Source organism: Schistocerca serialis, chromosome 9, assembly GCF_023864345.2.
Source record: "Schistocerca serialis cubense isolate TAMUIC-IGC-003099 chromosome 9, iqSchSeri2.2, whole genome shotgun sequence".
In the NCBI taxonomy this organism is placed as follows: domain Eukaryota; kingdom Metazoa; phylum Arthropoda; class Insecta; order Orthoptera; family Acrididae; genus Schistocerca; species Schistocerca serialis.
Window position 1 is genome coordinate 393,421,813 of NC_064646.1, and position 15,732 is coordinate 393,437,544.

General features: G+C 37.1%; 1 protein-coding gene across 1 annotated transcript in view; it reads right to left on the reverse strand.

The window, feature by feature from the left end:
* Nucleotides 1-15,732, reverse strand: part of LOC126419033 (protein abnormal spindle) — a 165,299-nt gene that overhangs the window by 103,416 nt on the left and 46,151 nt on the right. Inside the window, exons 3-6 of the mRNA XM_050086093.1 lie at nt 11,470-11,673; nt 9,980-11,387; nt 9,739-9,888; nt 246-341 (exon numbers count right to left, since the gene is read on the reverse strand). Of these exons, the coding sequence (XP_049942050.1) occupies nt 246-341; nt 9,739-9,888; nt 9,980-11,387; nt 11,470-11,673 (1,858 nt within the window). The remainder of the gene's footprint in view (nt 1-245; nt 342-9,738; nt 9,889-9,979; nt 11,388-11,469; nt 11,674-15,732) is intronic.

Here is a 15,732-nt window from a genome sequence, read left to right on the forward strand (position 1 = left end):
GCTGGCCAGTTACAACCATCTTTTATGTGTGTGTTCTGCCGATGCTCGGTGACTAGATTTTTATCCATCCAATTAAATAATTTTGCAAATAATTGATTGTTTTCATTAATATAATAACTATAATTTGAAAAATGTTACTAACGTGTTCACTAAAATATTCTCGAAATAACAAATACCCATAACAGACAACATGCATTTTGTGAAAGCTGCAGATCTTTAACACTTATCATGCAAGCATTACATACCTGATTTCAGAGATGCCTCATATGTCCTCCTCATCTTCAAGGGTGATTTGAAAGGCTTCTTGAGAGAGAGACTGGCGATCCTTTTGCATGTCGGTCCTACAAACAAATTTATTTTAGGTTCAGAAACTTCATTATACTTTTTACGGAGTGTCAAGTCAAACTTTTCTCAGTACTTTTGTACAGAAATTGTGCAAAATAAGAATAGTAATGTGACAAATACCGTGTACAACATTTAAAGAAACAATGTTGTCTACATCATTCAGGTCAGTATGCTGAATTCACCATTGTATAAAATTTTCATTTTTGTGGCTATTCATTACCATAATGGAATTTTCAAAGAAAGTAGAAAGTGAGGAGCCAATGTACGGCAAATAGTCAAAATGCAAGCCGATGAAGCTGAACTACCTACTGGAGAGTAATGCACTGACAATGGCCAATTGCTTGGCCAACAAAAACACAGAAGTTAAGCTATTCTCTGGCAGCATATGCAGATCTAAAAAAACACCACACTAGGACTTGCACATAAATCACAAACACTTATAACTTGTCATTAACATTTTAATCATCTACTGTCACAATCTAACCCAGTACCCCTTTACTGCTGATACGAGGCAGATATGTATCCTCAGGTCATGTACAAAGCTCAGAATCATATCACTTTTACCTTTTTCTTTTAAGTCTTTTCTGAATGAACTGAAATAACTATTTGTAGGCCAATAAAACTATTGCTTGCTGGGCATAGAAGGGATAAACATATTTACATAAATGTAGATTAGCCAGAGCTAAAAGTTTTTTTAGTGCAAAGGCAATGGCAGAAAGTCTGAGATTTTAATTTTGTTTGGAATTTCAATGGAGCTCATTCTCAGATCATGGTCACAGAGCATTTGTCATAAATGAAAAGTGAGGCTCAGCACCTTCGCTTTTATGCTGTTGCCGAATATAAATAAACAATCATCCTTTGTTTCATTTCAAATTGAAGAATTATTGCATTCTTTATCTTTAATTTTATTTCTGCTGAACTCATTGTTATTTGTAGTTTATGCAAAAACTAATATATATGAGAAGCTATCAAAGATAACAACTGACAAGCATGTGTGTTTTAAAGTTACTATTGACATTTTGAAAACTTTTGAATAACCTTCAGTTATGGCCTTCAGTTGAAAGAGGAAAGCCTTGTGTTAAATTTTGTATTTAAGGCAATGTGGTACTTATATTACTGTACAATCCATCATAATTAAACAATGTACCACTGTCAGGTAGCACTTTTCTCACATTTCCTGTGTTATTCTATACCCTACTACTATTAGCTCTGGACTTGTGCATTCTGAGAAACTTGCTAACAGCAATTGTTTTTCCATAACTGAGTAGCTGTACGTGGGCATGGGTTTTGGCGAGGGCATACAGGGCTCAAGGATTTGCGAAAACAAATGCCATTTTACATACACATAAGCTAAATAAAAGTACTCATATGGTATGAACAGATAATGATTGTGATAATGATGATGACAAAAAACAAAATATCAAAAGTAACAACCATAGAAATTTTGAAATTTTAATTTGGCACCAGTGATTCACATACTATTTCAATTTTTGTGTTGATGCCATGATCTGTACAGTGCAATACCTTTCCAGTCTAGGAATGATATCCATTGTTCATAAATCACATAAGTTAAATACTCAGGTGAATTTTTTGAAAAAGACATTAGAGCTCAATTCCCATTCAATCTCTATTCAAGCTTGTGCTCAGTCTTTAGTGACCCTGTTGCCAACAACACGACCTACCCTACCTGACCTTCCATTCTAGCCAGCCATAGCAAAGTTCAGCAGCATTCTGTTTGTGAATGTTGCAGTTGACCTGTAAGTGCAGTAAGCTGTCTGAGACAATTCATTTTTGGACACATCTACTTTGACACAAAATGTATTCCTTGTTGTTGTTGTTGTTGTCATCCTCAGTCCAATAACTGTTTCGATGCAGCTTTCCACGCTAGCCTATCCTGTGCAATCTCCCTCACTTCCGCGCAGCTACTGCAACCTACATCCATTCGAACCTGCTTACTGTATTCATTCCTCGGACTTCCTCTACAATTTTTATCCCTCCCTTGCCACCCTCACATTTCCCCCTCAAAACCAAACTGCCAGAATGTGTCTAACAAGCAATCCCTTATTTTAGTCAAGCAGTGCCATACATTGCGTTTTTCTCAGTCCAGTTTAGTACTTGTAGGAATACTATTATCTTGGATGTTGTAATGTACCTATATTATACTTCTTACTTAACACTGACATCTGGGACCTTCAGAGCCAAGTGCACCTTTTCTCTGAGGGAGCATTATCTTGCCATATATTGACAACAATGCCCAAGAGCTAGTGGTCAGGTGCTGCCTTGATGTGTGCAGAAGAGTCGTCGTTGACCTTCAGCACAGAGTGGTCGCAGATAAATAGTATCAAAAACTTGGTAGAAAGATAACAGAGTTGAAAGTCTTAAGTTGCATTGCAGAAAAAAAGTGTTTCAGTAATTCCAAATTATTTATTTATTTATTTATTTGCAGAAAGGTGTGTGGGATTGATTAAGAAATTTATGGCTCAAACTATGTCGTGTTTGTGAGTCAGTAATTGTCAGGACCAACTTACTGATAGTATGGTGCAAAATGAAAAGGCTTATGTGATCAGTGATCACCTGTTTAATTAGTGTGGAAACTCAATGTAGCAATGGTTACTTCACTGTGAATCCGAAACAAGCATAACTTAACGAGAATGAATGAATGAATGAATGAAGGCATCGTTAGGCAACTCTGTTAATGCTAAAGGGACAATAAAACAAAATAATTTGACTTATATTTTATTATTTCAAAGCAACATCTTCCATTGTTTTAACTGAATCATTTGAACATTTGTAAAGTACAAGGAACACATATTCTTAGGCACATGACCAAGTTTAATTTGTAACAGAGTGTGTTCTTTATGTGAAGCTCCCATACTGGGATCCGAAAGTCCGATAGCAGAAAAGAAAAAGAAAAAAAAGAAAAGATATTAGCTTTGCCTACTTCCTCATTAGTTGCATGATCTACCCATTTAATCTTCAGTAATCTTCTATTGCCTTACAGTTCAAAAGCTTATATTCTCTTTTTGTCTGAACTGCTTACCATCCATACTTCATTTCATACAACACATAATTAAAATTCTAGGAAGCTAAAGGCTTTTGTATTAATGATAAGATCAGCGTATTATGAAACAAAAACATGCTATTAAAGGATGAATCTAATGTTCAATTCTAAACCGCACCATCTACATCTACTACCAACCATTATTGGTGGGTGACATGGTAATTTAAATAGCTCCATATAATATTTTCGCAGCTTGATGTATGAGCTAACAGCAACATGGAGGTAGCCAAGGACAATTAAAGTGTTAAGAAAAGATCAGAAAATATGCCAGAAAGTGAAAAATAGAAGTTTGCTGAAATAATGATGAAGTACATAATTACTTCTTAATCTGAAAAGCATATTGTCAACATGCTAACAGGGATGCCTGGGAAAAAATACATTTTGAATACAACACACAACCTCTTGTAGAAAGATCACAAGAGCAGCATAAAGCAATCTGGACAGATATGGAAGTGAAAGCAAAGCAAATGAAAGTTAAAACGTAATTGAGAACAATTTCAAACTGGCAGTGGAGCAACCGAAACAAAGATGGACTATATATGCCAAATGGTCATTATGATCCCGCAAGTTTTCAAGGGGATAACTGAAGTTAATAGTAATGACACATACGAAGATAATGTGGTCCTTTCAAGCAATACTGAAGATGATAACTACTATGAAGATTGCAATGAAACTGCTGAGGGTAAAACTTTATCCCATTGTCATGAATCTCGGCTTAAATCTCTGGTGGGAACTTTACAGAAGATGCACCCATGAAAAAAGGCAGACAACATGCGGTTGTCGTGGAGAAAATGGAGTTTCTGCAGAAAGCTGACGATCTTCATTCTTAAAAATGCATTTAATATGGGAGGAAAATAATTGAAATTCCAAGAGAAATCATTGGAAACTGAGCATAGCCTTAAAATGGAAGTTGTAAATTCAAGAACAAAATTAAGCAAACGTCACATACTGGTTCTTCAGGCAATGAACTCAAGAAATTTAGGTTTCTTAAACGAATAGGAATAGTTTTATATGTACAAAACATTTTATTTTTCTTGAATTTTTTCCAATGTTTAATATGTACTTGTTTTTCATATGGCATAATATTTGTCTATTATTTCAGCATGAGTACTTTTAATTTTTCTAGTTACCAATATTTATTTGAATTAGCAAAATCATAAAAGCAGGTATTTTGTTTTTCTTAGAAGTAATCAAAATATATTTATAGTATAGCTTCATGGACCAAAAAAATAAAATGAAAAAAAAAAAAAAACAAGAGAGAGAAACAAAACTACAAAATTATACATAAATAAAATGAGTCACATTTCACTGCAGTAGTGACAATCCAGTGCCTTATTTACTCAATTAAGGAGGAAAAGTTTTTTCGCTAACCTGTTATGTTATTAGCAAATTAGGTACAATTTTACTTAAAATAATTGTATAATAAATCTTCTGACAGCTTGGCCCGCAGCTTCTGCTTCTGGCTGAAATGTGTAATGGTTGATGCGACCCACCTCCACAGAATCAGTGTGAAATGAATCTCCAACTTCTAGTCCGAAGTTGTGCAGAATTCCAGCAGCAATACTGGCTCTATTGTAGTGCCCTTCGGCTCTTGTATGGGTTAAAACACAGGAGTCATAAGATGTTTGAAGAGAGAATATCACTATGTCCAGCAGACAAACCATCATATTGTTCATTTTCAACTTCCGCAGAAACTCTGCTATTGCCTGATACGCATGCACCGTGCACATAACCCAGCCAATGGCTACCATGTTCCAAATCTTCATATTGGCATCAGAGATGACTTTTGTATTTATAAAAAAGAAATGCTTGGGATTTCTGTATAGATCTGTTTGTGCTCCAGAAAGACAAAGTATGGGTATATGTACACAATTTATGGCCTGTACGGCTTTTAGGAATCCACCAATTCAACAGAACACCCTTTTGTTCCTTGATATATTTTCTTGGTCTGTGGAATAGACATATACAGTGGCTGTAAGGTAATTAAACTGTTCGACACACTGTTAAAAGCTATACCAGCAGAAATATGATTGATGATAATGAGAACCTCTGCTATGATTTGGTATGTACGAGGTCTAAAGATCCATAGTCTACAAATAAGTTGCAGCCTACGAGATTAAGCAAAGTTTCTGTCCGAATTATGCTGTAGTAACAGCTGCAGTGTACTAAGCAGAGATTCAAAATATTCCTTACGAAACAAACTGTTTTTTGAAGTCACTGAAGTTATATATCACTAATGGGTCTCCTTTCAATTAAATCCCTCATTCTTGGAATGTCTACCTCTTGCTCCACCTCCATATATTCTTCATAGTCCAGGTAATCCATAGAATTTGATATTAAACACACAAACCAAAGAACACACCTTACTCTCTAACTTTACTCCTGCTACAGCTTTAGGGTAAATTCTGACCTTATTTCCTTCTTAAGTTACTAACATAGTAGTGTACTCTTTGGTGGTATCTCCACCAGTTACGAAGTCACCAATTTCCTTCTCTCTTAGTAACTTACTACTTTAGTTTCACTTACTCTTGGTTGGTCCTCATCACACTATGTGATATTTAATCCAACTTACTGAGAGGAATTCGAGAAGTAATCAGTACATCTGACAGGTTTGAGCGTCCAAAGCACACTTTCACCTTCAGCAACTCCATGTGCCATACTCAGTAGTGCACTGTCTAGTCATGTATAGTTGAGAATGTGTAAGACATTTAGAAGAGTCACATGTCCCACTGCTCTCCTTATTTATGTTGCCTACTGAACATGCCTAGGTAATTGTTTGGAAACATCAAACTCACAGAGTGACCTATGCTGACATTTTGTGTAATCATATACAAAATGCAAACTGGGATGTCCAATAAGAATATTTCCTTGTTCTCTAATTCTATGCCATGATATTTAGAAGTTCTGCAGCACATAGAGATTCACATCTTACTGAATATTCAGTCAGGAGTGACTTACATTTGACTTTATTACATCAACACACTTGTCAGACCCACTAGAAACAGTGGGTCACTCCAAAAGAAATGCACACTATTTTTGTAAAAATACAGTTTTCATTCTGCATGTGTGAAAGTTTTACAGTGTGTAGATACATCCTTCCCACTTGTTTTCAAACTTAGTTCAACCTGTTCCTGTGAGTGGCACCGTCAGAGCATGTCTTCAAGATGGCTGCCACACTTGACGTTCATCAGAAGCAACATGCTCTCATAGAATTCCTGTGCTGTGAAAACAAGACAATGGGAAACATCCACAAGAGGTTGAAAAAGGTAACCTGCTACCCATGCATCGTCCACATTTTCTATCACTTGCTGATTTAAATTTAAATTTATTTTTATGTACAGCACCTCCCGCTCTTATGCTTCAACGTCTGCTGCAAGAGTCCCACTTTCTTTAGAGCCATCTTACTGGGTGTCTGAATACCATAGCCAAGGCGGTTATCCTTCTGCCTGCTTGCATAGGACTTTAGCTACTTCAGTGTTCCTTATGACCGTGCCTGCATTGCCTCCAGCTGATGAAATGTCTTGTTTTTATTCATGCTTATATACATTTTTGCACACCTCTCATGGCCTGTTTTATTATCTCCACACCAAACACTTGCTTTATTTTCTTTTAGGGACATGCCCTTTTGATAAATTTGACAAATGCTCTTAATGGGTTTTAGTAACATCAAGGACAAGGAGAGGCTTCAGGACAGTATAAAATAATGTTGTAGACACAATTTATGCAAGTGCCAAATGTATAGCATTAACCTATCCGATGTAACAATATTTACTAAGCCGGTGAAAAAAAAAATGTAAAATACTTCCTTTCTAATCCCTGATTAGATCTCTTGAGGATGCATCTGAACTATGGAGAAACTGGATGTGGTTTTTTTAATAATAATAATAATAATAATAATAATAATAATAATAAAAACATCCTACCGCCAAAGTGGTGTTTTTGCCTTCTCTGAAGAAAATGAAAGCAAATACCCTGCAACAATCTTTGGAGGGGTCCACACTGCAGGGAGTGTTATGGTCTGGGTAATGTTTTCACAGCACTCATGGGTGACCCTGTCATTCTGGAAGGCTCAGTGGATCAATCCAGGTACACATCTATCCTTGGGAGTCATGTCCACCCCCTACATGCAGTTTGTTTTTTCTCAGCATGATGCCATCTACCAGGAGGACACAGTCCACAATGCATGTTACACATCAGAAACAGAGTAAGTATGAGCCCAATGTTGCGGGCTACATACTTCATACTTCACAAATCAAGGTACCATCATTACATCAGTGCTAATGGGCTTCCTTCATTCCCACTGTATTCCACGAGTATGACGAGCCCAAGAACTGTGGCACTGCAGTCATTTTATATTTGTCCACTTGTTTTCTCTTACTGAAGCACGCAGAAGCAGAAGGCTAGTAGTGACTTACTGTTAGTACGGAAGATATTTACATGATCTTGCTGCTGTAAAATAGCAGACAAGGCAAAATGACCAATTATCAGGACCAGATGGCCTTCAACAAAGCTGTGTTTTATGAGACTGTGGAGGAAATAAGAGAATGATTAATTGATGCGGAAGTACAAAATTGCAAATGTGTTCCCTGAGAGGAGGAGTGATATTAGGAATAAGTTTCATACTATAGTCCATGCTTCAAATGAAAAGCATACTAATTTCGTACGATGCAAACAAAAGACTGTATTCTTATTTATTTCACCTCCACCAAGAGAAAACACATGTGCTGCGTCAAACAAAAACTGGGCACTGAGTAATGCCACTTTTATATCCCTGCAATGGAAAGTGCACTTTACTTGCCAGTTGTGAGTTGTGTAGCGTATCATTTGTTTCAGTAATTTATTTTTGTAATTAATTACCATCATTCAGGGGTTGCACTTCCCCTAGTATCATGTTTTCTGGTACTGTCATTACAGGCTCCGTAATGCCAGAAAGTGTGTATATGTCAGTTAATTGTTGGACAGTCTCTGATTAGATATTGAACATTACAATAAATCTGCAGCAGTCTTCGAAAAAGTTATCTACATAAATGGATGTACAAACGTAAGAATATTCACTGCTAACTGATCAGTCATTATAATGCTACAGAAAAATAATTATGCCCAATGCTTGCTTTTGTCATTCAGGCAGACTGGACATTTTGTGGCATTACAACTTGCATTTTAAAATGACTAAAAAGCTGAAATCATTACTGTGTACCACCCATCTGCAGTTATACGTGCGAAATCATATACTGCCTCTCCTATCTGAGGGAGTGAAGTCCATTTGTACCCGACACAGACTCAGGTCTGCAGCGGAGACTCAGAAGTCGAGTCAGTGGGCTCAGAGACAGAGTGTTTGGAGATGATGCCATCAAACTTGGTGGCAAGTTTAGAGCGAATATACGGGGTTTCCTTCTGATCTCTAGTTTATGTGCATGGTTCAAAGAGCACCAGGATGAATTTACAGTACTCCCCAGATTTAAACCTAATCAAGAATCTGTGGGAATTTCTCAATCAGGCTGTTCATGGCATGGCTCCTCCACCAAGAAACACAGCGCAGCTGGAAAAGGCACTGGATATGGCATGGCTCCAAATCTGAAGTGGTATGAAGATTAAATTGGGGCAATTCTCCTGAGTTTTTATTTGTAAAGGAACATCTGAAAATGGAATTGAGCATTTCAGCTTTTGCTTCGTTACCCTCAATTTCAGTTCCTATCTCATTCATTAGGGACTGGACACTAACTTTGGTGCCACTAATAGCCTTTACGTATAACCAGAATTTCTTTGGATTTTGTCAAATGTCATTTGACAATATTCTGCTACGGTGGTCATTGAAGGCATCACACATTGCTTTCTTGACAGCCAAACTCATTTCATTCATCATATCTCTGTCCTTTGACCCACACTTTATGAAATTCATTACCACCTATTATTGTATACTGATTGCATTCATTTCCTTCCTTAAAAAAGATTTTATACAGTTGGTGAGGATTGCAATTTTTAATCACAGATGACAATTACACATGTTTTTATTTGTATTTTGGGGGTCTTAATTCTACATTTTCCTCAATTTAAGGGTTTTTAAGTCTGGACCCCACAAAAGCGTAAAATAGTGGTTTCACTGTAGCAACTGGAGCAGCTACTGCTTTATTCAGTTTACAGTTGCAGAACAATATCATACTATAACACAGGGAAAAACTAATCATAATCTGATATCTAATCTTAATCTCGAATATATCCACGTAGTTAATGGTGGTATTAAGTTCATTTCAGTCAGACTTATGTTCTTTGGTGTACTATTTTCACAAGTATTAGTAAAAAGAATTATGTTAGATAAGTTTGAAAACACTCACCAGATTTAAATCCTACTGGACTTCTCATTTTTGTCGGCAACTTGCTTTCACTGGTGGGTTTTGGTGGTGAAAAATGTAAAGCAATTGCTTGAGATCTGCTTGGAGGTCCCTTACATTCCTCAGCTGCACTGTTTCTTTCATATTTATGCTCTATAAGGAAAATGGTCCACACATGTATAACAATGTAGGTTTTCAGCTATTCAGTTATGTCAGCAATGATGTTTGCAGTACTTATACTCACCTTTATTCAATGTTTTTGAAGTTTCTTCATCCGTCTCCTCCAGCACTTCAAACCCAAGCACATTAGTCTCTGGCTTCTCGGATGGGGAATTACTCAGTACTTTTGAAGTAAATATGTTGCTTGTATTTTGCAATCCAGTCTCTCCACACGACAAAACTGATTTCTGATGATTTAGGAAACTGAAGTTAAAGTCATCAAATATTTCTTTTTTTATAACAGGTTCTGCAGTTTTTTCAGCAACACTGTATTCATCTTCCATTGCTTCATCTACCACAGAGAGTGTTGCTTTCTGTTCTAGTAGATAGGTGGTATTCATTTCATCTTCAACAAGCTCATAAGAGTCTTTACTTTTACCCTTATCAATTTCAGATTCCTTTGAATCCAATGGAAAACTAAAATCCATTTTGGCATGTTTTATTGGTGATAATTTTAATATGGGATTTTTTAGTGGTGTGCTCTGAAAACTCAAGTCAGGGGGCCACGACATGGGCTGTACATTGAATGATTCAAAATCGAAATTTAAATCAGCTGAAGTAGCTTCACCCCACGGTTGTTCATTAAAATCCGTATTTAAATCTCTCTTCGTGAGGTAAAATCCTGGAGGGGTTTTAACTTCATCAGAACATTTTCTCTGGGTGATAACTTTATCAAAATGTACTGAAGCTGTTGGTGGATCGACTTCTAAACTATCATCAAATGTTTCAGAGCATGAAGAGCCACTTTTTCTAGGGGTACTGGCAAATGAAAAACTATATTCTTTCAGCTTTGTAGATTTTGTAAAGGAAAATGCAGAATCATTACCATTGTACCATTCCCTGGTTGTTGTTTTTGTCGTCGTCGTCGTCACCGTGTTCTTACACATTGAGAAGTCTTGTCTCTTGCCTGGAGGAACAAAATTTTGATTAAATCCATGAGATACAGGTTTTTTAAGATTAAAATCTGGGGTGAAACAGAAATTCTTAAGTTTTACATCAAATGAAGGCGAAACTGAAGTATTTGACTTAAATACATCATCTGTTAGTACAGAATGTAATGGAGATAGACACAAATCGTTTGTGGAACCCAGTCTAACTCCAGATTTTGGAACTTTCACTCTGGAGGGTAACTTAAATTTATCTTCATAAAGTACATTCTCCTTTCCCTCATTGTTTTTCATATTTTTCAGTACATATGTATCTCTTCGTGGTGTCATTACACCTGAAAACTGAGGCACTTCAGTAGAGCTGAAATTGAAGCTTTGTGCAGGTTTAAATTTATTTTGTTTCGATGCCATATTTTGTTCAGATCTGCTATTTACGTGATCTTCATATCTTGTATGAGTAATGGAAACCCAAGGTTTTTTTACTTTTTTGGATATAACTGTTGACTGGTTATGATCTCTTAATGGTTTGTACGCATTCTTCTTCTTCTGTAAAGATAAATAGTGCTTTCATAGTGAACCATCTTACAGAATAAACTCTACGTGCAAAGCAGTGATTGAAATTTAATACCTGTATTTTTGCAGAGCTGCAGACAATTCTAAGGCTGTAGCTGCCCTTTTTGTCAGTTACTACTTTCACTGTGTGATGCCATGAACCATGTTCAATTGGAGCCCATGAAATATTGACACAGATTTTTTCTGAGGGCAACAAAGTGAAATTGTCAGCACTGAATAAAAGTCCACATTTTCTTTCAGGAATGTCCAGTAATTTAACCTAGAACAAAGCAATCAAGTCAGTCATAATTATTAAGTCAAAGATTATTTTGCAAATTATCTGATATAAACGTTAGTAACATAGTATTAGTAAGAATGACGGAGGAATGAAAAATGCACATGGCCAATTGCTTGAAAGCACAACAGTAACAACTACAAATATACTATCGGCAATGGAGTGTTGAATGCCTAGATTGATCTACTTTGACTAGACACAGTAAGCTGTGCTAACTTTATCAACTGCCTATATTCTTAGTTAGGACCCATTGGTTTGCTCACGTCTGCATACTGATTACATCTAAAATAATTTCATAAACATTTATTATGCTTACTAAAAATTAATGTATTAATGAAGTATTTCTTTTTCTATGCAATTCTGAAAAGGTCAGTTTCTTGTGCTGTCTGTCAAATAGCTTTTATGATTTAGTTCACAAATTGTAACACTTTCTACACTTTTCACACTAATTAAAGCTTCTAAAGCATTGTCTTTTTTGAATGTACTTCTGACCAAAATATGATTCTGGTAGCCGGGAGTCTGAGGTGTTTATTAATCATGCCATTTGCGTTCTTGTAGTGCTTTTTCCATATAAATTTTCATCCCCTTACGCACATTTCTTTATGTCTAACCAACAAGTGAAATAGAAGTTTTCATGGACTTAGCTTTTTTTTAATATAATGAAATATTATGTTAAAAATTTTCCATCACTTATTTCAACCCCCCTCCCCCCACCCCTCCCTCACTGGGGTTGAATTTCCAAAAACACGGAAAAACATTTTATTTCTAATCAAGAAGCCCAAATTCAAATTTTTATAGATTTAACTTTAAAAATGCTTTCATAATGAAAGTTTCATACATCATTTCGAAAAATCCATTCTTAAACACACCTACAGTGTGAAATCACCACACTCTGAAAATTTCAAGTTTCTATCTTCAACGTTTCGTTCGGGATGGTCAATGATGAGTGAGTGAGTGAGTGAGTGAGTGAGTGAGCCAGGACACTGGCGTTTATATATAAGGATAACTGGATAGACAAAAAGAATCTACTCACCGAGTGGCTGAAGGACGAATCGCACATATAGGTTAAGAAAATGTGCAAGGTTTTGGAGGCAGTAGCTTGTTCTGACAGAAGGGCTGAAGGGGAAGGATAACAGATGAATGAAAAGGACTGGTGAAGTTTAGGAGATGGAAAGAGTTATGGAGAAGTGGCCTGGAGCACGGGTCATGGAGTCTTACAGAACAGTATAAGAAGGAAGACTCTTCCCTTTCCTTCTCATTCTATCTGATAAGATTCCCCAGACCAGGAGTTCTGGGTGACTTCTCCATAACTCTCCCCATTTCCTAAACCTCACCAGTCCTTTTCCTTCATCCCTGTTCCTTCCCCTTCAACCCAGGAGAAGGAGCTGTAGGCTCTGAAAGCTTGCACAACTTTTAAGTTATATATGTGTTTTCTCCTGGTACCACTTAGTGAGAGACGTTTTATCAATCTAATTATATTATATTTTCATAAATTATTTTTGTTGATATAAATTTGCACTTTGTTATAAAATAATGATGAACAGGACTTTCTCAGGCTACGGGAAGCTACAAAACAGTTCCTTTATTCATTTGAGAAACAACAAAGAGGGTATTCATTCTTTATAAAGATAGAACTATCACAACTTCAGAATCTCACTGCCAAAGCAGGCACTAAATGGTAAGTATAGTGAGATGTATAATAAATTTACTTGTACGACCTCCAAGACAATGGAAGTCACCCACGCTGGCTGGAGATCAGAAATAGGATGTGGATTATTACATCTAAAAAGGGGACCACACGGACATTGGATTTTTGTAATTTTTTTATACTTATGATATGGGAAGCTCAGCCCTCAAATATTGATCACCCAAAGCTGTTTGGTGCAACTCTCGAGAATTGAAGAAAATCAACTTTTGAAGTTTCCTGAGTACCTTCAATTTCCAAAATATAGGACGAGTTATTGGTGGGCCACGTGGCTCTGTGATAGAATGATCGCCTGCCACATGGGTGGCCGATGTTTGGTTCCCAGCTGATGGAAATTTTTACAAAAGGTGGATATTCTATGAGCATTTGCATGAAGTCTAAAATACATTAAGATGAAATAAAACAATTATTAATGTTGTTTTAATTTAGATAGTCTTTATGAACTACCTTTTACAAAAGATATGCAATAACAAATTTATATTTAAAATGAAATCTGGAATTTTGTTAGTGATATGTACGAGGGTTATTCCAAAAGTAAGGTCCGGTTATAAAAAAAAAAATCAAAACTAAAATGTTTTTTCAAAACAATTGTTTTATTTACATTCCTTACATCTTTATCTATTTTTCTACATAACTTCCATACTTATTTAAACATTTGTCACACCGTTCAACAAGCTTTTGAATGCCCATGTTATAGAAATCGGCCGCCTGTGACGATAACCAGTCCTTAACTGCTTCTTTCACTTCATCATCTGTGTCGAAGCGCTTGCCGCCGAGAAACTCCTTTAAGTAACGGAACAGGTGGAAATCACTTGGCGCCAGGTCCGGACTGTAAGGAGGATGGTCCATCTGTTCCCATCCAAATTTCTTGATCAGAGCTTGCGTTTCATTTGCAGTGTGGGGTCTGGCATTGTCATGCAACAACAAGATTCCAGACGACAAAAGACCACGTCGCTTATTCTGGATTGCACGTCGAAGTTTAGTCAGGGTAGCGCAGTAGGCGGCTTTATTAATCGTTGTTCCTCTCTCCATAAAGTCGACTAACAATACTCCACGTCTATCCCAGAACACAGTCGCCATAACCTTACGTGTTGAGATTGTCTGCTTTGCCTTGACCTTGACTGGCGATGACGTGTGACGCCATTGCATTGACTGACGTTTAGACTCTGGGGTGATGTGAGAAACCCATGTCTCATCCCCTGTGACAACATTGTCTAAAAGACTGTCACCTTCCTTATGATATCGCTCCAAAAAATCAAGAGCAAAAGCCATTTTTTTCATTCGTTGGGGCTCAGTAAGCAGCCTGGGAACCCAACGGGCACACAATTTGTGCAACTTCAAATGTTCAGACACAATTCTGTACAAAGTTGTTCTACTCACATTCGGAAAATGCATGTCTACGTCTGTAATAGTGAATCGGCGATCTTCACGAATTTTTTTGTCAACCGCATTGACCAAATCGTCTGAAATCACTGATGGTCGGCCACACCGTGGTTCATCGTGCACATTATCCCGTCCTTCATTAAAAGCTCGCACCCACTTGCGCACTTTACTGTCGCTCATTATGTTAGGACCGTACACTTCAGTAATCTGCCGATGGATTTCCGCCGCTGAATTGTTTCTTGCAGACAAAAACCGTATCACTGCCCTTACTTCACAATCGGCGGGCTGATCAATTGTCTTAAACATTGTAAAGTGACACTGTGAACTACACTCAGCAACAGTAACAAAGCGAATGGTGGCGTTTGACGCGCAAGGCTTGCCGGGAGTCGGCGCGCATGCGTGTTTTGTCATTGGCGCCAAATTTCAATAGTTACGGCGAATCGGACCTTACTTTTGGAATAACCCTCGTAATTAGAAATAAGATGAGACACAGTTTTCATGGAGAGTAACAATTAGATATGTGTTGATTACAATATATTTGATGAAATTTATATTTAAATGACAGGTACTCAAGCTACATCAAGACAAAAAATTAGTGACCAAAACAAGGCTCAAGCTAGCAATTACCATTCTTGAGTGCTACTGTGCCCCACACACCACGCTGCACTCCGGTAACTTAGGGATGCTACAGCCCTTGCCCAGTTTCCATAATGGAATTCATATTGCCTTGTTCCAAGGCATGGAGTACTATCCATCAAACAAGATCTGACTGAAATAAGAGAGAAGCTGTCCATTTGCTTCAGGGCACAGATGAAGGAGCATGGCATAATGAACCTCGATCAGGTCTTGGAGCAGAGTGTCTGGCCACAGACAGAGCTGATTCCAGTTCCTACATGGAGAATGCAAAGTTGTAGCCTTCCTCATATAGTGAAAGAAAATGGGGCTTCCTCATCTCC